The following is a 22,007-nucleotide window of genomic DNA, read 5'->3' as shown; positions in this document are numbered from 1 at the left end:
AAATTAAAATTAAAATTATATTAAATATTAAATCTAGTAATTAATATACTAAACTCTTTTTATAACATATAAAGCTTAAATAAAAAATGTTTTTTTTATTATTATATAATTTAAAATGAACTTGAATTCTTAACGAGATTTTATATCGAAATTGAGATTCAAAAATTTGCTGAGTGTGAAAATAGACATGCGGGAATTTTAAAGAATATAGCAGGTAGAAATACGGCACTCTCCTTTGAAGAACTTCATGTCTCATACTCGCGTAGAAGAGGCTTCATAAAGGAAACGTAATGATCCAAACCGCACACACAATGCGTTTGTACATACATGTCGGAACGTGAAACGCGACCGAAACTGCGCCGTGCAGCAAATCGACCACGCACGTACTAAATTCGATATTCACTTTTCGCTTTGTATTCCTCTTCGGCACTCTCTCCCGAGAGAAAAGCGACGTTTCACGACATCCGCGAACCTGTATAGTTCACCACAAAAACTCCGCATGCCGCGACTACAGAGTGGCTTCATAAATAATTTATCAGGCCGACATTTTCGCGCGTTTTTTTACGAGAGGTGGTCGCTTAATTAAAAAAAGTTTCTTTTCGAAAAATTGTAAACTGAGATCCTCCCTCCGTGCTCCGGTGCGAATGTATGCTGTTATTCATCGGGCACCTCGAGGACCGTGGATTACGCAATCTATAACTATATCTAAGCGTCTAGACGCTTTAGAACGTCCATCTGTCTAGGCAACCGATTGTCTAGACGTGCTATTGAAACTACGTGTCCCGGCATACATATTTTGGCAATGACGTATCCGCAGAGTGAAATCAATCGCAGTGCGCCCGACATCGATTCCAAGTGCGTGTTTGACTTCCCAAATAGAACGTTGCACAATGGCGCTATCGGTTAAATCTCGCGATCAGTGTTACCTTTGATCATCGAAGAAACAGTTCGCACTGTGCTGAAATTGTGAAAATCTATAAAAGCATGTTGAAGTAATTAGGAAATGTGACGTAAAACTATATATAAATTATAACACAGTGCATTTACATCAAATTAAAATAATTTGAAAAATGTTTAAAGAAAATTATTGAATTAAATAGAAAGTAATTCAATTGAAATAATCTCGAATTTTGTAAATAATTTATTAATAATAAATAATAATTTTATATTGAACAATAATTATAAAGGTTCAATATAATATTATAATTTTTCCTATTTCCTTCATGTAAAATGTTAAAATTGTATATACATTAATATCTTAACTTTTTGAAAAATCTTCTATAATAATATAATACTTGTGTTAGAGTAAGTTTGCAATAATATTTGTTATTTTTATTAGCGTAAACCTTAAATATTTATCATTCATTTCTCATTTTCGAGATAGTTTTAATTTTAGCGTGGCTTATGGTTTATTAATTGTTTCGGCTGGATATTGAAGAGCGATGCGATGGAATGAACGATATGTCTTAAATCAAGTCTTTATATTCGGGCACAAACTAAGTTCGATTTATTTGATTGTCTTACAATAGTGTTCACACGTTCGCGTAGAACGTTCACTGCGTCCGCCAGCCGAATTATTATTTCTCATTATTTGTCGGTCACCAGTCAAATTCAGTCTCCTTGATATTTAAATGTCTCTTTGGTTTGACTACTATTTATAAGGAGACATTTAAATATCAAACCCTAGTATTGTTATACTTTCTTTTCAGCGCTTACAATTTGTAATTATTATTTATTTTATTATTTGACGCGTACAGCATTACGATTATGTACAGATAAACGTTCGCCGCACTAAGTCTATGCAATTTAGTAAAAATCGGTTTTATAAATCCACGTCGTTATTTTCCTATCTATTCACCAACGACCTAACTGTCTCCTGTATCTGTCTCCTTCTGTTTTTGCTAAGTTTATGCTGTCATTTTTTGCTTCGACCTAACAGCTGATCGGTTCCGCGAATTCATCTGCCTGAATACGTTTAACTGCTTCCTTATATTCTTGTTTAAGTTTTTATGCAAATTGAATTTTATAATTAAAAGAATATTTTACGTAGATTAAATTTTACAATTAGTTAGGGTAGAGATCCAATCGCCACATAGTCATAAAAATATACATATGTAATATTTCAAACAACCAGGTAATTAAGGATTTTTCCTCAGATGAGGCAAAAATCAAATAATTTCTATTCGTCTGTAATTGGAAAAAAAATCAGAAAATAAAAATTCTCAATAAATGTAAAATACAGCTGCGATTATGGAACTATATTCGCTCTCGTCGAGTTTTCTACGCTTAATCAAATGATTTAGTCAAAGAATAAATTTAATTTAATTCTATTTAATCTCGTTTTAAAAGAATTTTGATAACGTAAGGCTATAACATTTCATCGTTATCATTAGGTCGAGCTAAATTAAAGTCAAGTATTTCGTCCGATGTTAAAAAACGGACGTCGCTGTCTTCTGAGAGCGCCGATCCGCTCGCTCCTCTCTTATAAGTTTTTCTCCTCCTGATAACGATAATCACAATCGCCATGGAGAGCAAGACCAAAGTTACACACACTCCGGCGACGATCATCAGTATTTCGATGCCTCTATCTTGTTTCATCTTTCTCGGATTCTGCTCCATATTGTGTAGATCTGCAAATTTTTCTTATCGTTAATAAACAGCCCATATATAGTCCTAGCAACACAAATTTATTGTCGAAAAATGTCGACATTTTAAATCATTAAATTAATTAGATTTAAATACAATAGTTCACATATTATAGTGAGTAATTAGAGTTTCTTTTAAATAATTAAATTTATTTATCTCAAGACTTATTATTTATGTAAAAATTAATTTTTTTTCCCTCATTATCAGCCAATAATTGTAATACATACAGAAAAGGATCAATCTTAAAATATATGTATAGATGTAAAACATTTCTATGTAGGTTTAATTGAATAAGTATTCATAAATACATTTAAAATAAAATTAAATAAAGAGAGAAAAAAGAGCGGTGCACTCAAAACTTGAGAAAATTTTAGATGCATTATAAATCTGTAATGCATTCCTCAAAACTGGTAAATCTATACTTTAACTTTTCCACTCACTACGGACTCTTTTCAATAACTAAACCAGACCGAGAAGACCCATCGCGATTTAATATCAGATAATCTTTCTTTATACTCTCTTTATTCTCTCTCTCTCTCTCTCTCTCTCGATATATATATATATATATATATATAATAAAAGAAATATACCTAATCGATCCTCAAGTTCTACATATTTTGTTGTCGAAGTCATCTTGGATACGAAAGGCGTTTCCTTCATTTCCGTCTGCTGCGTTATTGTTCGCAAGGGTTTCATAGTTTGACTCTTGACTGTTACAACCGAAGGCATACTTCGTCTTCGCGTTGTAGCCGTCGTCGTTGTTCTTCGCGGTGTGATCGACGAGTTGGACACACCTGGGTCGATGTCATCCTTCGGATTTATAGGAAATCCTGTCAGAGTGGAATTCTTCGCCGGTGCAACCGTCGCCTTACTCGGCGACCCCGTCGTGATATTATCGTACATTGTGACTCCTGCAATCGTAATTAAATTTTATAATTCGATCCGATTCGATCGACCGATCCCAATATAGCATCCCGTCAAAACACATCCCCATTGAGAATCCTATTAAATTAGTAAACAGTTACCCAGTATGCAATATTCAGGATAATCTGGGCAGCAAATAGAGCGGACCATACAATCGATCGTGCAAAGGCAACTCTCCGGCCCAAATGACGGGGCGGAAGGAGCAATGCTTTCCGTCCAAACGCATCTGTCCCGACAGGTTTGTTGCGCGTTAACTATTTCGATTTGATCTAAAACAGATTTTTCAGAATAGATATTTGTCTGTTGCTCTCTCTTTGTCCTATCTGTGCGTACAACATTTTTTTTACAATCTAATATTTCTGTGTATTAAGATATAATTAAATTTTTAATACTTTTTTAAATTGCTATGGAAATTGATATCACATTGTAAAAAAAAAAATATTTGCAAAATTTGTTCAAATATTTTAATGGCCTGTACATTTTTATTTTGTTGCAAGGCTGAAATCGTTGAAATAAAACTGCGACATTTGGAGTTGACAGTGATCGTCGCGCCACTGAAATATTTTACGTGAAATTCATTTTAGAAGAATTTAACCCAAACACGTTATTTTTTGCAAATATTTTTTCAAAATTTTGTCGATAAATCTATATGACGCAATTACTCTACCGCAAAATATATCAATTGAACTATATTCAATAAAAATTAATTTAAAAAATAGATAAAATTTACCTTCATTGCTTACGGTCACGCTGGTAGACTCGTTTTTAACAATACACTCATCCCCTTGTAAAACAGCGACATCGTCTATCGCGATATCACTCACGTAAGTACTACCTCGTACTCCTTCTATGACAATCTGTAAAGAATAATCAAATTTTTTTAAATTCGAAACTTAATACTGAAATTATAATTATCTATTAACGAGACAAGCAAATCGAATTTAAACATTCAAAATATATATGGAAGGCTCAGCAGGAATTTCTGATTTCGTATTAGACTTAAGATATTTTAATGATTATATTATGACTTGCGTGAATGTGCTTAAATGCTTAAAAGTTATGTGCAGATGGGTGAGTATGCGTGTATTCGTGTATGCGTGGTTATATATTTCTGCCGGTATACTGCTACTCTTATAATGTCCTGTGTATATAGATGCGTGGTGTACGTAAGTATTTCTGCCGGTATACTGCTATTCTTATAATGTTCTGTGTATATAGATGCGTGGTGTACGTATGTATTTCTGCCGTATACTGCTATTCTTGTAATGTCCTGCCATAAATATTGCAAATTAGACTTACTTAGGATTCTTAGGAATACTATTTTATACTAAATGCTTATTTTATGCTAAAACAGGTAGGCATAATAGCAGCATTTCGCTGACGCCTAGCTTTTGCTACTGTAATATTCTTGTATTCTCATTATGTATATGTATTAGTGCAATAGCAAAAAATAATAATTATTATTATTATTTTTATTTTTATTATTATTAAACATTACATTTTCGCATAAACAATGTTCCAATAGTCCAAAAGCCTAATTTAATTATATAAAGAATAAGATTGAAACCACACATCTACCTGAAAGCTGACATTAGTTTTCGGTAGATTGGAAATGCCATGAAGCCACTGATTTCCTTGATTTCCACTTTTGGTGAATATTAATTGAAGCGGAGCATTCTCTTGCTTGAAATATATATTCAATGAGCCGATTGTGGCACCATACATATGATACCTATCGAAACAATTTATAAACTATTAATAAATGAAATATAAAGTTTTATGAAATTATTCATTACATGAGTTTTATTTTAATATAATACAAATTAAATGTTGAAATTTTCTCAAATTTTAAATACGCCGCATTTCCCTCTTTATTTCATTCTATTTTATTCCATTTTATTTTGATAAATTTATGAATATTTTATTCAACTAAACATAGATAGAAATACTTTTAAAAAATTTAATTTATATTCAAAAAAATATGATGGTAAACTCAAGTATAAAATATATAGATAGAAATAATTTTAAAAAATTTAATTTATGTTCAAAAAAATATGACGGTAAACTCAAGTATAAAAACTTATAAATTAAAGCAATATTGTATTTTATCACCAGAATGAAAAACATCCTGATTCAGTCAATGAGGAATTATATAACGGAGATATAATTCTCGCCGTGTCGTTCACTAATCGTCCGGATGCCTCGATATAAAGATAATGTCCTGAAATCACCAAGTGAGTGTGTTTATTCGGAAAAAAAAACAATTTATTTCCTTTCTTTATTAGTCTAATCTAGCATTCCAACTAAATGTTGACGTCATACGAAGATACGTACCCTCGTTTCCGGCTCCCAGAGTATGGTCGTGCGTAGGACCGGTGCCGATATGTAAAGACGGTGTCTCAAAGTTATGACGTTTCCAATCGAAATCGTGCAATGGATCCTGTTCCCACCAGCAAAGATCCGGGTTTTCAAAATCGCATTTTGTCGGCGCGGGTACGTTCGCCACTTATCATAAATTATTACAAAGAACGTTGCATTAACGCGAATAAAACTTGCGACGTTATTGTCACACAAAGAGAAAAGATTGGAAAAATTAAATTAATTAAAATTAAGAGAAAAAAATTTGAAAAGAGAAAGAAAAAGGATAAAAGCAATACGTGCAGTTATTTAAAAATAAATATGTACAGTGGCGGACAAAAGTAAGTTTAAAGTCGATATCCGCGTGTATATGAGTATTGTAACTTTAATACTAGATTGTTTTTTGTAATATTAAACACACTGAACTGTTCCGCGGCATCTCACCACTTTAAACGACGTAGAATTTCTTTCGTTTATTCCACTTTTCTTGCATTGTTCATTAAATAATCTATTTTATTCGAAATTTCCGGCGGCAAAAGTAAGTTTAAAATACATATTTTATAATAAACTACTAAAAATTTTGTTGATTTTTCTCTTTCTGTATATATTTTGTTTTTTCTAGCTTGTTCATTTTTAATTACCTACATAGATGAATGGAAGTAATAAAAGAAAATCCGTCGATGTTAAACAGATGATAGTTAAGGATAGAAAAAAATGGCCTAGGATTCAAAGAAAATTCAAAAAGATACGAAATTTCCATGATGAAGGCGTAAAGAAAATTTATGACAAATACGGTAAATGATTTAGTAAAATTTGGTAAATCAAGAAAAACATCGATGAGAGATGACAGGATGATAATTCGAGAAGTAAAAAAAAATTCCATTATATCAGCTCGAGTTATCAAAGAAAATTTACATTTTGTTCACATACATAAAAGAATAGTGAGAATCAAGCTAAGGAGATTAAGCGAAAATAAATTAAAAAATTACAATAGCAAGAAAGAAACCTTTTATTAACGCTAAAAATAAAAAAACCTCTATTATTTGCATAAACAATATATATTACTAAGCTTTATCATTTTGGAAACGTATTATATGATTTGACGAATCTAAATTTGAGCTAACGAACAAAAAGAAACGGAAAATCTAAGCTTACTATTTAATAAATAGAATACATTTTTTTTATTTTTACCAATACGCATATACATGGGTACCGACTGCTTTGAACTTACTTTTACTCTGCCACTATATACCTATTGCAAACTGCGCGAATGCGATGCATGAAGCACCTCAGTAGCAAAAATTAAGTAATTATTTGATCCTCTGCTAAAAATAAATAAATAAATAAAAATAATAAATTTTTGTTTTACAGGACCCTGTGACTCTATTGTAAATTCCAGTGCATTTATCAAGCGGATGAAGCAATAATAATAAAATAAAATTAATTCTTTATTGCAATACTTCGACAACTAGGAATCGTTCCATTCCACTTGCGTCCGTCGCAATAAATTTCAGCGTTGCCGATCAGGGTGTAACCAAATTCGCAGAAAAACATCAATATTGCGCCATTCAATTTCTCTGCCATAATTGCATGTTTTGGAGTCGTCGGTACGGGACATTCCGCGTCTAAATGTCAAAAAGATAAATCATATCTACCAATCGCGTATTATTCCATTTAAAAACTTTACATCGTTGCATTTAATATATATCTAGTGTTACATTTCCTTCATTAAAACCGATTGAAATGTATTGACAGCGCAAGCTAAAGGATGCTAAATATTTTAATCAGAATATGAACTAATTAAATATATAAAAACACGTGTGTCGAATAGAAGAATGCGACAAAATAATCGCATCCATAACGTGTGACACATGTGTTTTTATATATTTTAGTTCACATTCTGATTAAAATATTTAGCATCCTTTAGCTTGCGAACAATAAAAAATGGAACAAAGAGAATACATTACGTGTAAGACTTTATAACTTTGCTTCTTCCTCGAAGCTGCAGAATTTGTTGGTAGATACTTTGTTAGGAGAACTTGTTAAGAGAATTCCTGCATCTCTCTCCAGATATTTAATTATTAAAGATTATTAAACTATTTTGAGAAAGACGATCGATCATGAAGAAACGCGGCAGACGTACGTCGCGTATCATACAACGTACGTCAGCATTTTCCGATTAATAGTTTTACTAGCTATTCTTACGTCAAATTTTACTTACTCACACATACGGGAGCAGGGGTATCCCATTCGCCACGTACGCACGTGGCATACCTGTTGCCCACAAGTGTGTATCCATCGTGACAACTAAACCTTAAGATTCTACCTCGACCCCGATTACGAATTTTTCCGTTAGTCAGTCGTATCTGGGGACATCCGCGGGACGACGAACCTGAAAGGAAATGATTTTACGATACGCCGTTAAACGTAGGGCTTCTAAGTATTCGGATATCCGAGATCGATTCAATTCGATTCTCAAAACCGGATTATTCCGATTATTCGGGTGATCCGGATATCCGAATTATTTGGATCCGAATCTGAGTTAGGATCCGAATCTAAATTCGGATAAAATACAATACATCCACAATGTATTTTATTTTATTATAATTTTAAAATAACATAAATTTGCTTTGTGAAAAATGCATTTTAATTTATTTATTATATTTAAAGCTATACCCATCTAGCTATAAAACATTTTTTCACTCTCATATTTAGTTATCGAATCCAAATCCGCTACAACTTAAATTTGATTTTGAATCTAAATTTATTGCAAATCCAGATTCGAATTTGAAATACGGATCCAGATCCGATACTTTTATTATTCGGGTATCCGGATAACGCGAATTTGAAGCGTCATATTTATTCGCAATCTGGATAAACGGATATCCGGATAGCGTCAAATCCGAACGAATCTTAAAGCCCTACGTTAAAGGCATGTCATAAATCATCAATTTATAAATCGATCCGATTCTAACCAAGTCCGCAGAAGTAATTGTAATAGTCGGAATAGATTTATTTATAAAACTGTAGCACCTTTTAATGTAATAAGATTAATAATAATATAAGATATATTAAAAATGCAATAAAACAAGAATTTATAATATTACCAATCAATTGTAATATTTATTATTAATTTTTCTACTAAAGCGAACATGTCGCAATAATAACATAGTGAAATATACATTAGTTATTTATTGCGTCAGTTATTAGATGCGCGTATTTGCTTTTAAATTAATATTTTCTAAATTTGTCTCGTGAGTATAAAGGGATGGCAATTCAATCGCGAGCGTAATAACAATTTTCTGTTAAAAACAATTTCTCTCGTGGATAGTAATCTGTAACCATTAAAGATTCGAAACAACTCTCGCTATCAATTTTATAGGAAAATGTTGCTCTTGTTGCGCGACTCGCTCCGCTTTCTGTTTCATTCGAATTTTAATTGTTTCATCGAAGATACGTGTTATTTTTCATTATTTCTGCTTACTCTGCTGCCAAGAGTAATCGAGGCATTGACCGAAGAAAGCGAGTAGCAGTATCATCGACGAATATTCCATCTTCATGCGAGTATACAGAATGCGCGTAAAATGTACATGTAACTGTCGCGTGCACAACAAAATTAAGTCACTGAGAAATCTTAACGAATTTTTATTCCGAGATTTATTCCGCTATTCAATTAGACAGATGTATCTTATTTCGAGAGCAAAGACGCACACCGCCACTATGTCGGAATAATACGCGAAATGTTATGCGGTGTTAAATACTTCCGGCTTTATAAATACTTCACGCACGATAATCACAGCGACGCGAGGAAGATCTCGACAAAGAGAACAACGGGTTTACACCATTAAGCGCGGCGACGACATAAATGGAACTTATTTGGGATACATTTGGGGCTGCATTTGTAGCCGAGGGCGGGAACACAGTTTCCGCACGAGAGCGATAGTTCTATCGTGCTTCCGCTGTTTTTATCTTCGTCGCGCGTCGCCAGGCCTTGAGGAAAATCCCTGGAGATTGTATTTCGCGCGAAACATGTTCGGCGCCAATTCGATAATCTTGATTCGGGGATACGAACTTTTCGACCTCGGACTGTCTGAGAGTCTCTACCGACGATTTATTCGCCCATGATCTCGTGATCTCGGGCTCAGAAAGACCTCAAATTCCACGAAGCCCTGATCCAGATAGGTTCGTCGAAGAAATATTATTATCCATTTGTTCCAGTAATTCTTCCCATTTAAATCAACTCATTTTATATTTCGATTTCCCCTACTTAATTAATGACGTAAATTCTTTTATTTTTGTCTCTACATCACACATTTTTACGAAATGTACTTCTTTTATAACAAAATTCAATTGTCGCTAATCTTTTGTTACAATCTCTACAAATGCTAATTTACTTTTAATTATAAATACACAAAGAGAGAGAGAGAGAGAGAGAGAGAGAGAGGGAAAACAAAAAATATGATAGTAAGAAAAAATTGTTCGTTTTTGAAGCAGTCGACGGATATGCAAACAAATTTGGAGAGCTTTTTAAAATGCAGTTGCGCATCTTTAAAAAAATTATTTTTACAGAAATTATTTTATTATAATTTTATTTATCTGAGCAAGGAAAGGTTTATGGCGTTCTAAGCAAACACTAATCTGAAGCCTCTTTAGCTCAGTGGTAGAGCACTGGTCTCGTAAACCAGGGGTCGTGAGTTCAAACCTCACAGGAGGCAACTTTTTTTTGCGTTTTATGTATAAGTATTGCAAATAAGTTATTTTTTACCAAAACTAAAATGAGCGCAACGGAACATCATTAATTTCCCGATATGACCAATTTTTTAATTACAGTAAAAAACGATTTTTAATTTATTTGTGCATATAGGTACATGTATGCGTGTATTTCTGCGCACATTTCCCTTCTTCCATTTAAATTTTGATATTTAAAAAATTTTTAATTTATAAATTTATGAATTAAAATGTAAGAAAAGATTTTTTATTAAAAATTTTAATTTAATTTAATTTAATTTTAGTTAATTGTAAATTTTTAATTCAAATTAAATTCTAAATAATTTATAGATTTAAGATTGTTTTTGAACTAAGAATTAATTAAAATTTCATAATTTTTCTAAAATTATCATGCTTCACGACTTAAAATTCTCTGATATCTATTTGACATTTATGAAGGATCAAATATACAAGAAATCCGAAATAAATAGCAGCATAGATAAGATTAAAATTAATCGATAAAAAATACACAAAGTTTTGCAGTTTTAATTAATAATCATCGAGGCACGAATATCTAAATACGCGGCTGATGGTCGGAAGCGCCGGTAACGGGATAGCGTCGAAACTTCGATGAAAGAGTGTATATACGTTCAAAACCTACCGTTACCTACGTAACCTATCAACCTATGCCCAACGTGACCGGTGTCAGCGCCACATGTTAACCGGCATTGTCGCGAAGGCCGCGTCGTCTCCTGCTGCGTATTGTTTTCGACAATTTCGACCGTTCGAGGTGACTGCGTGTGACATACGTTCGGCAAGATGAGCAACGATTTGCCGTATCTGGTGGAATACGCGAAGAGCGATCGGTCCAAGTGCCAATTATGCAAGCAGCAGATCAGGATGCAGAGCCTGAGGCTCGCCGCCGTTGTTCAGGTATGTCACGCCTCGGATTTTGCGACGGAGAAACCGCGCGAATGAATGGCGCGTCGTTATGCCCCGACGAGTACTTCAATCTCCGAAGATCAACGGCGAGATGATACATTTCCCGCTATGCGACACGAATGCGTGCGTTTGTCATTGAACTATCGATCTCTTGTAATGATAACGCACCCGGTGGCGTCGTTCTAATTAATTGCGTCACCTGCTATCGCTATCGCGACACTGTTGATTATTCAGTTATTTTATCTGTGTGCACTTGCTTTGCAGAACATTTCCTCTCTTTTTTTTCGTTTTACTCCACCGGCTGGTGGATTATAGCGCCTTAAACCTTTTTGCAAGGTTACATAGCGCCGGAACATTTCTTTGTTCCGTTCAGATTATAAAATAAAATATATAAATGTATATAAACACACGTTTTCCACTATGTCACTTTGAAAGCTAAACAATTTATCCCTTTCCCTGCAACGTAAAATCGATACGCTCTTCTTATTGCTTTGTTTTTATTTTAGGCCATAAATTAAATAAACCTAATAAATTGTGTGTTATATTAAAAGATTCTCTGATTTTCTGTATTCTTGAGACATTTTTATAGCATATAAAAGAATGAGACTTGTTGAAATAAAAATATTTATAATATTTTTAGAGCCCTGTTCATGATGGAAAGATACCTAAATGGTATCACTTCAAATGCTTCTTCACGAAACAAAGACCAAAGTCTACTGATGACATAGCTCGTTTCGATGAGATTCGCAACACTGATCAAGATGCAATTCGAAAAAAACTTGGTTGGTATTCGACCTAAATAGAATCTATAATTTTTTTAACTAATTTATTTTATCATCTTGGCTATTTCTTATATTTTTGCATGCAGAGGAATCTCAGAAGGCACCTGCTGCTCAACCAAAAGGAAAGAAAAGGACAAAAGGTGGCAAAGGCTCTGGAGATTTCAGAGTGGAATATGCCAAGTCTAGCAGATCCACCTGTATAGGATGCCAAGAAAAGATTGTGAAAGGCGAAACAAGAATAGCGAAGAAGGATTACGAGACCGAGGAAGCTAGGAGGTTTGGTGGTATGGACAGATGGCATCATGTGGAGTGCTTCGCGAAATTAAGAGCCGATTTGGGATATTATGGGCGAGGAGATGAGCTTCCAGGTGCCGCAGAGCTCTCGAAAGAAGATCTAGAAAGCCTCAAGGCTTCATTGCCCAAAATGAATCAGGGTGACATACCACCACCTCCTAAAAAGATTAAGGATGAACCAGAAGACGCAGAAGAGGAAAAGTTAATGAAAAAACAAAATGAACAGCTGTACGCTATAAAGGATAAAATATCATGCCTGGAAAAGAAAGAGATGATGGAATTATTGGCAGAAAATAATCAGGAGGTTCCATCTGGCGTATCAAATGTAAGTATATATTTATAATATATATTACAACACTTAATAAATATTTTTTCCTTTAATAATAAATTTATTTAATACATGACTTTTAAGCAGGTTTATTATATCACTTTAATTGAATTTTTATTTATAGATCACAAGTCTTTTGTCTGATATACTATGTTTTGGAGCTCTACAACCCTGTCCAAAATGTAAAGGACAACTCATATATAAATCTGGTGTGGGTTATAAGTGCACTGGCAATGTAACGGAATGGGCTAAATGCGAGTATGTTACACAAGATCCAAAAAGAAAAAAATGCGAAATACCAAGTGACATGAAGGAAGATTTTCCGATTAAGTAAGTTCTCTCATCAGACAATGTGGAACTTAATGAATTAATTCTATGCACTTCTTTATTTCAATATTAATAAATACATTATAAAGATAATTCATTAATAATCGTGATTTGTTCTCAGGTCGTACAAGTCCAAGGTAAAAAAACGAATATTTAAAGTAACAATGCCGTCATCTTCAAGTTCCGTTAAAAAAGAGGAAGATGAAGCGGATGGACCGAAGGTACAAGGAAAGCCACGTCCTTTGAAGAACATGCAGTTCGTTATATTAGGTAAAACGCAGAAAGATAAAGAGGAATTGAAAAAGGAAATTTCACTGTTGGGTGGTACCGTTACAACAAAAATCCATCAAGATTTGGCAGCGGTAATTTCGAATCAGGCGGAGGTGGATAAAATGAATAAGAGAATGGAAGATGTTCAGGCACACGACATTCAAGTGATAACGGAGGATTTTGTAGAAGAAGCGAAAGAGTATACAGACGCTCCTGTCATGCTCCTAAAGAAGAAGACTATTTCTAGCTGGGGTGGCGATGTTAACGCTCGACTTTCCAATGTCATCGCAAAATCCGCCTCCAAGAGTAAGAGCAGATTTGAGAAATCGGTTTCCGGTAAGGTAAAGGTAAAGGTGAAGGGCGGCGGGGCTGTTGATCCCGATAGCGGTCTGGATGATCTCGCGCACATTTATCAACGGGGCAAAGATAAGTACACCGTGACTTTAGGTCTGACGGACATACAGTCGAAGAAGAACAGTTACTACAAGATGCAAATTCTGAAGCATGACCATCGCGAGACGTATCACCTGTTCAGAAGCTGGGGCCGAATCGGCACCACAATTGGCGGTAACAAGTTGGAAAGAATGTCCTTGGAAGAGTGTATAGAGCAGTTCGAATCGTTGTACGAGGAGAAGACGGGCAACGAGTGGAAGAATAGAGAGCACTTCGTCAAGGTACCGAATTGTATGTATCCGATCGACATAGACCACGGGGATCAGGAGGTTGCCTCCCTGGATTCGGATATCAAGAGTAACCTGCAGAAACCGATTCAGGACCTGATGCGCCTTATCTTCGACGTGGCCGAGATGAAGAAGGTCATGCTGGAGTTCGAGATAGACATGGAGAAGATGCCGCTCGGGAAGTTGTCCAAGAAACAAATTGACAAAGCTTACGCCGTTTTAACGCAACTGCAGGAGATACTGAAGAAGAGCAACGTGGACCGCACCGCGCTGATCGACGCCTCCAACAGATTCTACACGCTGATACCGCACAACTTCGGGGTCTCCGGACCGAAGATTCTCGAATCGCCGGAGGAGATTCGTGCCAAATGCGACATGCTGGACGCGCTGCTCGAGATGGAGATCGCGTACAATCTTCTGTCCTCCGACAAGACCAACGAGAAGGAGAATCCGCTCGACGTGCATTACAAGCAGCTGAAGACCAACATCGACGTGCTGGACAAGACGAGCGAGGAGTTCAAGATGATCGAGAAGTACGTCAAGAACACCCACGCGGCCACTCACACGCAGTACGATCTCGAGATCGCGGAGGTGTTTGTCGTCAGGAGGAACGGCGAGGAGCAGAGGTACAAGCCCTTCAAGAAATTGCCCAACCGAAAGCTGCTCTGGCACGGATCCAGAACTACGAATTACGCCGGGATACTGTCGCAGGGTCTGCGTATCGCGCCGCCGGAGGCGCCCGTCACCGGTTACATGTTCGGCAAGGGTATATACTTCGCCGATATGGTGTCCAAGTCCGCGAATTATTGCTGTACGCACAGCCAGAATCCGACCGGTTTGCTGCTGCTTTGCGAGGTCGCTTTGGGCAATATTTACGAGAGGTATCAAGCGGATTACATCGAGAAGCTGCCGAAAGGGAAGCATTCGACGATGGGTCGTGGCCAGACGCATCCCGATCCGAAGGACGTCCACAAGACCGAGGACGGCATCGAGGTGCCCTACGGAATGGGAGTGCCTGCCAAGCTCAGCAAAAATTCGGCATTACTGTACAATGAATACATCGTGTACGATGTGGCTCAGGTCAAAGTACGATATATGATAAGAATGAATTTCAAATACAAATACTAAGTATACGTAACGCAAAAAAGTGTGTGATGTTCAAGCTCGTATTAAAGTTAGGGTTTTTAATTTTGTGAGATTACATTTCATTCTGCTAATTGTTAATTTAAGATGTGTTACTATAAATTCCAGTGAAAATATTTTGCTAGTATTATAACTATTAAACTTCGTAAAACCGTTTTACCGTAATTGATAATCTTCAATTTTCAGTGTTTTGTTTCAATTGTATGCAATTTGTTTATGCGCACCGAATAATGTTTGCTACCTCGAATATTGATATTGCAAGAACGTAATAAATTTTTTATAAAATAAATATTTTCCGTCAATTTTTACATTACATACGCATCTTTCCTTTTGTCGTCCTTTACGTCAATATTTTATTACATAATTTGAGATTTAAAAATAAAATTTGCTAATTTGGATTATTTTTGTTATAACATATTCATGATTTATTTAGAATAAGTAAATTCTCTTGTCTGATAACAACGCGTCAGTTATAATACATGATGTCCATCCCTTCCTCCCGCCACTCTCTCTCTCTCTCTCTCTCTCTCTCTCTCTCTCTCTCTCTCTCTCTCTCTCTCTCTGCCTATATGTATATATACTGAAATTGCCGAACGTGAACATTGTCAGCGCTACATGTTAATTAAGGGTATACTAAAGAGACTAAATTCGGTAACACCGTTTTAATTCGTGCATATGTGTGCGATATCAATGTAGTTGTGTGTACTGTGTAGTGATGTGTGACGTTCTACACATGAATATCGCGCGCGCACACACACGTATGCATGTATATACATACATGTATTTTCATACAGCTTCTGATATTAAAACACTAGGTTTATTAATAAAAAACATAATTACTGAATTCTTTTATGTAATCCCGAGTGGATAAAATCTTTATATATCGTACTGTTTTATCGTACAAAGAATAATATTCTCTTAAATATATATTAATTGCAGATAATACCGGCTGTTGTTACGAGTCGACACCGAAAGTCGATAAAAAAATTCTAATTTTCGAAAATTTTTTCGTTTTTTCACATAAAATAATTGCATCCGCACTCCGTTACTGTCTATACTTTAATTACGGAAAAGGACTTCCAAATCTGTGAAGGCAATGCATACGAAAAATTTGTACGAAAATTATTGCGTTTAGTAGGTAAAACAGGTGATTTTACGATTAACTTTTAATTTAATTGGCATTGTCGGCGTCGCGAAAATTGTGTCGTAAGTCGTTTTCAGTCGTTCCCTATTGTTTTCGCGAAGTGACTGTGTGATAAACGTTCGGCAAGATGGGCGCATCTCAATCGAGATACAATTTCGACAATTCGCGATACAGAAACAGAAGAGATTCCGACGATTTCGAAACCCCTTTAGGCTATCAGGTGGAATACGCGAAAAGCTCTCGGGCCCACTGCTGTTTATGCAAGCAACGTATCGAAAAGGAGTCCCTCAGGCTCGGCATTATTGTTGAGGTACATGTTGAATTTTGTGATGAAGAAATTGCGCGAATGTATTATAAATCGCGCGTCGTTGTGCCCAGGAGTACTTTAAATATCTTCTCAGGATTAACGGCTACCTACATTTCGCGACGCAATAGTATGAACGCGTGTGTTTATCATTGCACTGTCGAATGTCGATCTTGTGTAACGATAAATAAAGCATGGCACCCTATGGTCTCCTGAATAATTGCGTCCTCTAATGCTATCACCATGGTGTAAGAAAATACCATGGTGATAGCCATGATGTTTTTCTTACACCATGGCTATCACTATCGCGACACATGTTGAAACATTCACTTATTTTATTTGCAGCTGTTTTCCCTTTGAAAAAACATTCCTTATTCCGTTATAAAAAAAAAAAAACATAAACATACATGTTTTCTGCTATGTATATCACTTGGAAAGCTAAACAATATACTTATTTCTTTCCTTGCAACATAGAATTGATATGTCCTTCATTGCTTTGTGTTAAATTTTAGGCAACAAATTAAATAAATATAATAAATAGCGCATTATATTAGGAAATTATCTGAGCTTTCTAAACGGCGTTTCTGAGATATTTTTATAATACATAAAATAAATCTTTAAAATAAAAATATTTGTTGTATTTTCAGAGTCCCTTTCATAAGGGAACAATACCCAGATGGTATCACTTCCCATGCTTCTTTTCACTAGAACATGAAGAACATATCTCGACCTATAAATTAGTTGGCTTCAATGAGATTCGCAATGAAGATCAAGCTGCAATTCGAGAGAGACTTAGCTTAGCAGATTTTAGAGTGGAATATGCCAAGTCTGGCAGGGCCACCTGTGTAGGATGTCATGAAAAGATAATAAAAGGCGAAACAAGAATAGGGAAGAAGGATTATGACGCCGAGCAGGCAATGAGGTTTAATGGTTTCGTCGACAGATGGTATCATGTGGAGTGCTTCGCGCAATTAAGAGATGCTTTGGGATATAATGGGCAAGGAATTGAGCTTCCAGGTGCCGGACAACTCTTGAAAGAAGATCTAGAGAAACTCAAGGCTTTGTTGTCCAAAAATATTCAGGATGATATGCCATCGCCCCCTAAAAAATTTAAGATTGAACCAGAAGACATGGAATTGATGAAGCAAATTGAAGAGCTGTACGCTATAAAGAATCAAATATCGCGTCTCGAAAAGAAAGATATGGTTGCGTTATTGGCAAAAAATAATCAAGAGGTTCCAGCTGATACATCAGATGTAAGTAAATATATATATTTGTGTTATGACACTCAATAGATATTTTTCCTCAAACCTTATTATATGATTTTTAAGCAGGTTTATTATGTCACTTTAATCCGATTTTATTTATAGATCATAAATTTTTTGTCTGATATGTTGTATTTTGGAGCTCTACAACCCTGTCCACAATGTCAAAGACAACTCATATACGACTCTGGTTTGGGTTATAAGTGTATTGGCAATGCAACGGAATGGTATAAATGCGAGTACGTTACACAAGATCCAGAGAGAAAAGAATGCGAAATACCAAGTGAAATGAAGGAAAATTTTCCAATTCAGTAAGTTTTCATCAGATGTGGAACAATGTGGGATTTAATTGAACGAATCAATTCTATGTGTATACACATCTTTATTTCAATATTAATAAATACGATGTAAAGATGATTTATTAATAATCGTGATTTATTTTTAGATCATACACATCTATAGTGAGAAAACGATTGCTTGAAGTAAATATGCCATCATCGTCAAGTTCCGTTGAAAGAGTTGTAGCCAAAAATTGGGATGGACAAATACCCAGAATACAAGGAAGGCCACGTCCGTTGAAAAATATGCAGTTTGTTATAATAGGTCGTACAAACAAAGATAAGAAGGAATTGAAAAAGGATATTTTACTGTTGGGTGGTACTGTTATAACAAAAATCCATCAAAATCTGACTGCTGTAATTTCGAATGAAACGGAGGTTAAAAAAATGAATAAGAGAATGAAGGATGTTCAGGCACACAACGTTCAGGTAGTAACAGAAGATTTTATAGAAGAAGCGAAAAAGCATAGAGACGCTCCCGTCATGCTCCTAAGAGAGAAAACTATTTCTAGTTGGGGTAGCGATATTAATGCTCGACTTTCTGACGTAATCGCAAAATCCCCATCTGAGGTTGTGAATATTTAGAATATATAACGCATAAAAAGTGTAATGTTCAAGTTTATGTCCTATTTTTTTTTAACTTTGTGAGATTACATTTCATTTGCTGATTATTAGTTTAAGATATTATATTAATTCCAGTGAATACTTCATTATGACCAAAACTTCATAAAACTTTTAACTTTAAATGATAATTTTTTGTTTTGTGTAGTTGCATGTTTACGCGCACATTTGATTACGCGCACATTTGATTACGCGCATATTTGTTCAAGCGTATATTTGTTTACGCATATATTATTTACATGCATTTTGTTTTCATGTATTGTCTTACTAAAGTGTTTGCTACATCGAATATTGATTGTAAGAACATACAGTAAATTTCTTACAAAATAAAATATTTTTTGTTATCTTTTACATTAATGTTTAATAATTAATAATTAAATCGTCAAACCAGAGACAATTCAATGAGATTTATAAAAAGGATGCTGGCGTGACGGCTGAACTCCGTATCCAGTCGCTTTTATCGTCGATTTGTGTGTATGCATACATGCGATTGATGCAGTAGTGTGTGTGATGTGTGGTGATGCGTAACGATTACAATTAATTTACTACTCATAAATATTACACGCATACGTATGCATACGCATTTTCGTGCAATCTTTTCTCATATATTAAAGTATTAAGATTTATTAATTAAAACTGCAGTATCATCTCTCTCATGTAAGCCGCGGCTGAAGCTTATTTTTAAAAGCTTAGTTTATAAAATATAAAATCCTTATACCAAACAAATATATATATTGTAATTACATTTGTACGAGTCGATAGCAAAACTGTAATTCTCGAAATTTTTTTCGTTTTCATACATAAAATTTTTATCCGCGTTCCGTTATTGTCTGTACTTTAATTCTGGAAAAAGGTTTTCAAATTTATCAAAGTAATGTATGCGAAAAGCTTGTACAAAAATTATTGCATTTCGTCAGTAAAACAGACGCCTCAAGCATCGCTGCATCCGGCATCGCTTTGCCTTAACCTGTCCGTAACCGGCATTGTTGCCGAAATCGCCATTTCTTATTATCGTTTTCGCGTGTTCGCGACCGTTCGAGATGACTGACAAACGTTCGGCAACTAGCCAAGTTTATCTCTGTTAAAGCGGACCAGGTAGGATCAGGGCCACTAAAGGAAAAAAAGAGAAGAAACATTCGGCAAGATGGGCTCATCGATGAGCTCTGACGAGTTTGACGATTACAACGATTACGGCGCGGATTGCGACTGTTTGGACTGTTGCGGCCATTCCCAAAATTTTGACGATTCCACCGATTCTATTAGTTTCGACAATTCCGATTTCGACGAATTCAACGAGTACGATGAATACTACAATACTGCCCATACCGACGATTCCGACAGTTCTAACAATTCTGACGATTTCGACGATTCGGATTTGCCGTATATGGTGGAGTACGCGAAAAGCGGTCGGTCCAAGTGTCAAAAATGCAAGCATTTGATCAGCGAGCGCAACTTGAGGCTCGCCACCGTTTCTCAGGTACTTATGTTGTCGAATTTTTTGCGACGAAGAAATCACGCAAATAAATAGCGCATTGTGCTCAGAATAATATCTTGAAAGATACGCGGCGAGCTACAAAATGCTATGAATACGTGCGTTTATCATTACACAAGATAGATCTTGTGTAATGATAACGCACACGATCGTCTCATTCTAATTAATTGTGTTACCTGATTCTATTACTATCGCGACATATGCACGTTGAATTATTTTATTATTTTATGCAGTTTTGCTTTCCCTTTGCAGAACGTTTCCTTATTCGGTTATAAAAAATATATATAAACATATGTTTCCTGCTATGTCACTTTGATCACTTCGAAAGCTAAACAATATATTTCTCTCCTAGCAATTGTAAAATGATACGTTCTTCACTGCTTTGTGTTTTCATGTTAGACAATAAATTTAATAAATATAGTAAATCACAAATTATATTAAGAGATCCTTAAGTTGTTCTTATGATATCATAAGAATTTTTTATAATGTATAAAAAAATAAATCGATAAAATTAAAATATTTATAATATTTTCAGTTTCCTTATATTAGAGGAATGGTAGTCATACCTAGATGGTATCACTTCAGATGCTTCTTCTTAGTACACAGACCAACCTCGACCAATGACATAGCTGGTTTCCGTAGTAAGATTCGCAGGACACATCGAAATTTAATTCGGAAGAAACTTATTTGGCAAAGGATGGACGATAATTCTGCAGATTTCAGAGTAGAATATGCCAGGTCTAGCAAATCTATCTGTAAGGGTTGCCAAAAAAAGATAATGAAAGGAGAAACAAGAATAGCGAAGAAGGAGAAGGATTACGAGTTCGAAATAGTTAAGAGGTTTGGAGATTTGGACAGATTATATCATATGGAATGCTTTGCGAAATTAAGAGCAGAATTGGGATATTACGGGCAAGGAGATGAGCTTCCAGGTGCTGCACAGCTTTCAAACGAAGATTTGGAACGTCTCAAGGCTTCATTGTCCAAAATGTCTCAAGATGATATGCCACCACCTCCTAAAAAGATTAAGGTTGAATCAGAAGACGCGGAGTTGATGAAGAAGCAAAATGAAGAGCTGTATGCTATGAAGGATCAAATATCACATCTCGAAAAGAACGATATGGTTGCGTTATGGGTAAAAAATAATCAAGAGTTGAAAGAAGATTTGGAAAGTCGCGAGGCTTCATTGTCTCAAGATGATATGCCACCACCTCCTAAAAAGATTAAGGTTGAATCAGAAGACGCGAAGTTGATGAAAAAGCAAAATGAAGAACTGTATGCTATAAAGGATCAAATATCACATCTCGAAAAGAGCGATATGGTTGCGTTATTGGTAAAAAATAATCAAGAGGTTCCAACTGATACATCAAGTGTAAATACAAGATAATATATATATATATTGTACTTAAAAATCACATAATAGATTTGAGGAAAAATATTTA

General features: G+C 35.2%; 4 protein-coding genes and 1 non-coding gene across 7 annotated transcripts in view; 4 read left to right on the top strand and 1 right to left on the bottom strand.

The window, feature by feature from the left end:
* Positions 1-1,484: 1,484 nt before the first annotated feature.
* LOC105452674 (MAM and LDL-receptor class A domain-containing protein 1-like) lies at positions 1,485-9,822 on the bottom strand. Of its 2 annotated transcripts, none has more exons than XM_011694002.1 (10): positions 9,413-9,822; positions 8,150-8,320; positions 7,389-7,553; positions 5,905-6,075; positions 5,683-5,791; positions 5,149-5,302; positions 4,301-4,427; positions 3,672-3,839; positions 3,237-3,557; positions 1,485-2,630 (listed from the first exon to the last, which is right to left on the bottom strand). In XM_011694002.1, exons 1-10 carry the CDS (start codon positions 9,486-9,488, stop codon positions 2,368-2,370), a joined length of 1,725 nt encoding a protein of 574 aa, XP_011692304.1. In that variant the 5' UTR covers positions 9,489-9,822; the 3' UTR covers positions 1,485-2,367. The 2 variants fall into 2 exon arrangements, with proteins under 2 accessions (XP_011692304.1, XP_011692305.1); XM_011694003.1 differs by lacking the exon at positions 9,413-9,822 and adding an exon at positions 7,896-7,992 and having other exon boundaries at positions 8,150-8,236.
* Positions 9,823-10,571: 749 nt separating this feature from the next.
* On the top strand, positions 10,572-10,643 carry Trnat-cgu. Its single transcript has one exon. It is a non-coding gene; the product is annotated as a tRNA-Thr (tRNA).
* A 711-nt stretch (positions 10,644-11,354) lies between these two features.
* On the top strand, positions 11,355-15,690 carry LOC105452675 (poly [ADP-ribose] polymerase-like). The gene is made up of 5 exons (XM_011694004.1): positions 11,355-11,568; positions 12,218-12,359; positions 12,446-12,978; positions 13,106-13,311; positions 13,430-15,690. The coding sequence occupies exons 1-5, from the start codon at positions 11,455-11,457 to the stop codon at positions 15,384-15,386; spliced, it is 2,952 nt and encodes a 983-aa protein (XP_011692306.1). The 5' UTR covers positions 11,355-11,454; the 3' UTR covers positions 15,387-15,690.
* An 872-nt stretch (positions 15,691-16,562) lies between these two features.
* On the top strand, positions 16,563-19,405 carry LOC105452670 (poly [ADP-ribose] polymerase-like). The gene is made up of 4 exons (XM_011693993.1): positions 16,563-16,855; positions 17,497-18,105; positions 18,220-18,425; positions 18,560-19,405. The coding sequence occupies exons 1-4, from the start codon at positions 16,673-16,675 to the stop codon at positions 19,035-19,037; spliced, it is 1,476 nt and encodes a 491-aa protein (XP_011692295.1). The 5' UTR covers positions 16,563-16,672; the 3' UTR covers positions 19,038-19,405.
* Positions 18,793-22,007, top strand: part of LOC105452671 (poly [ADP-ribose] polymerase 1-like) — a 4,976-nt gene continuing 1,761 nt past the window's right edge. The window contains exons 1-3 of one of the 2 annotated variants that reach the window (XM_011693995.1): positions 18,793-18,881; positions 20,161-20,550; positions 21,101-21,937. In XM_011693995.1, the coding sequence (XP_011692297.1) occupies positions 20,218-20,550; positions 21,101-21,937 (1,170 nt within the window). In that variant the 5' untranslated portion in view covers positions 18,793-18,881; positions 20,161-20,217. Of the gene's footprint in view, positions 18,882-19,508; positions 20,551-21,100; positions 21,938-22,007 lie in introns of those variants that run through there. The other variant, XM_011693994.1, reaches the window with a different exon arrangement.

The sequence above is a fragment of the Wasmannia auropunctata genome, unplaced genomic scaffold (genome assembly GCF_000956235.1).
Source record: "Wasmannia auropunctata unplaced genomic scaffold, wasmannia.A_1.0 LD336026.1, whole genome shotgun sequence".
NCBI classification, from domain to species: Eukaryota; Metazoa; Arthropoda; class Insecta; order Hymenoptera; family Formicidae; genus Wasmannia; species Wasmannia auropunctata.
This window is presented reverse-complemented; position numbering and strand designations above follow the sequence as displayed.

What these genes read in the sequence shown, in the direction of transcription:
- LOC105452674 (XM_011694002.1), bottom strand. Translation starts at nt 9,488, where the DNA reads ATGAAGATGGAATATTCGTCGATGATACTGCTACTCGCTTTCTTCGGT. An exon ending in CGATTACTCTTGGCAGCAGA is followed by an intron (nt 8,321 to 9,412) that starts GTAAGCAGAAAT and finishes ATTTCCTTTCAG; the next exon opens with GTTCGTCGTCCCGCGGATGT. An exon ending in TCAGGATGTTTTTCATTCTG is followed by an intron (nt 5,303 to 5,682) that starts GTGATAAAATAC and finishes TTGTTTCGATAG; the next exon opens with GTATCATATGTATGGTGCCA.
- LOC105452675 (XM_011694004.1), top strand. Translation starts at nt 11,455, where the DNA reads ATGAGCAACGATTTGCCGTATCTGGTGGAATACGCGAAGAGCGATCGG. An exon ending in GGCTCGCCGCCGTTGTTCAG is followed by an intron (nt 11,569 to 12,217) that starts GTATGTCACGCC and finishes TAATATTTTTAG; the next exon opens with AGCCCTGTTCATGATGGAAA. An exon ending in AAGGAAGATTTTCCGATTAA is followed by an intron (nt 13,312 to 13,429) that starts GTAAGTTCTCTC and finishes ATTTGTTCTCAG; the next exon opens with GTCGTACAAGTCCAAGGTAA.
- LOC105452670 (XM_011693993.1), top strand. Translation starts at nt 16,673, where the DNA reads ATGGGCGCATCTCAATCGAGATACAATTTCGACAATTCGCGATACAGA. An exon ending in GGCTCGGCATTATTGTTGAG is followed by an intron (nt 16,856 to 17,496) that starts GTACATGTTGAA and finishes TTGTATTTTCAG; the next exon opens with AGTCCCTTTCATAAGGGAAC. An exon ending in AAGGAAAATTTTCCAATTCA is followed by an intron (nt 18,426 to 18,559) that starts GTAAGTTTTCAT and finishes ATTTATTTTTAG; the next exon opens with ATCATACACATCTATAGTGA.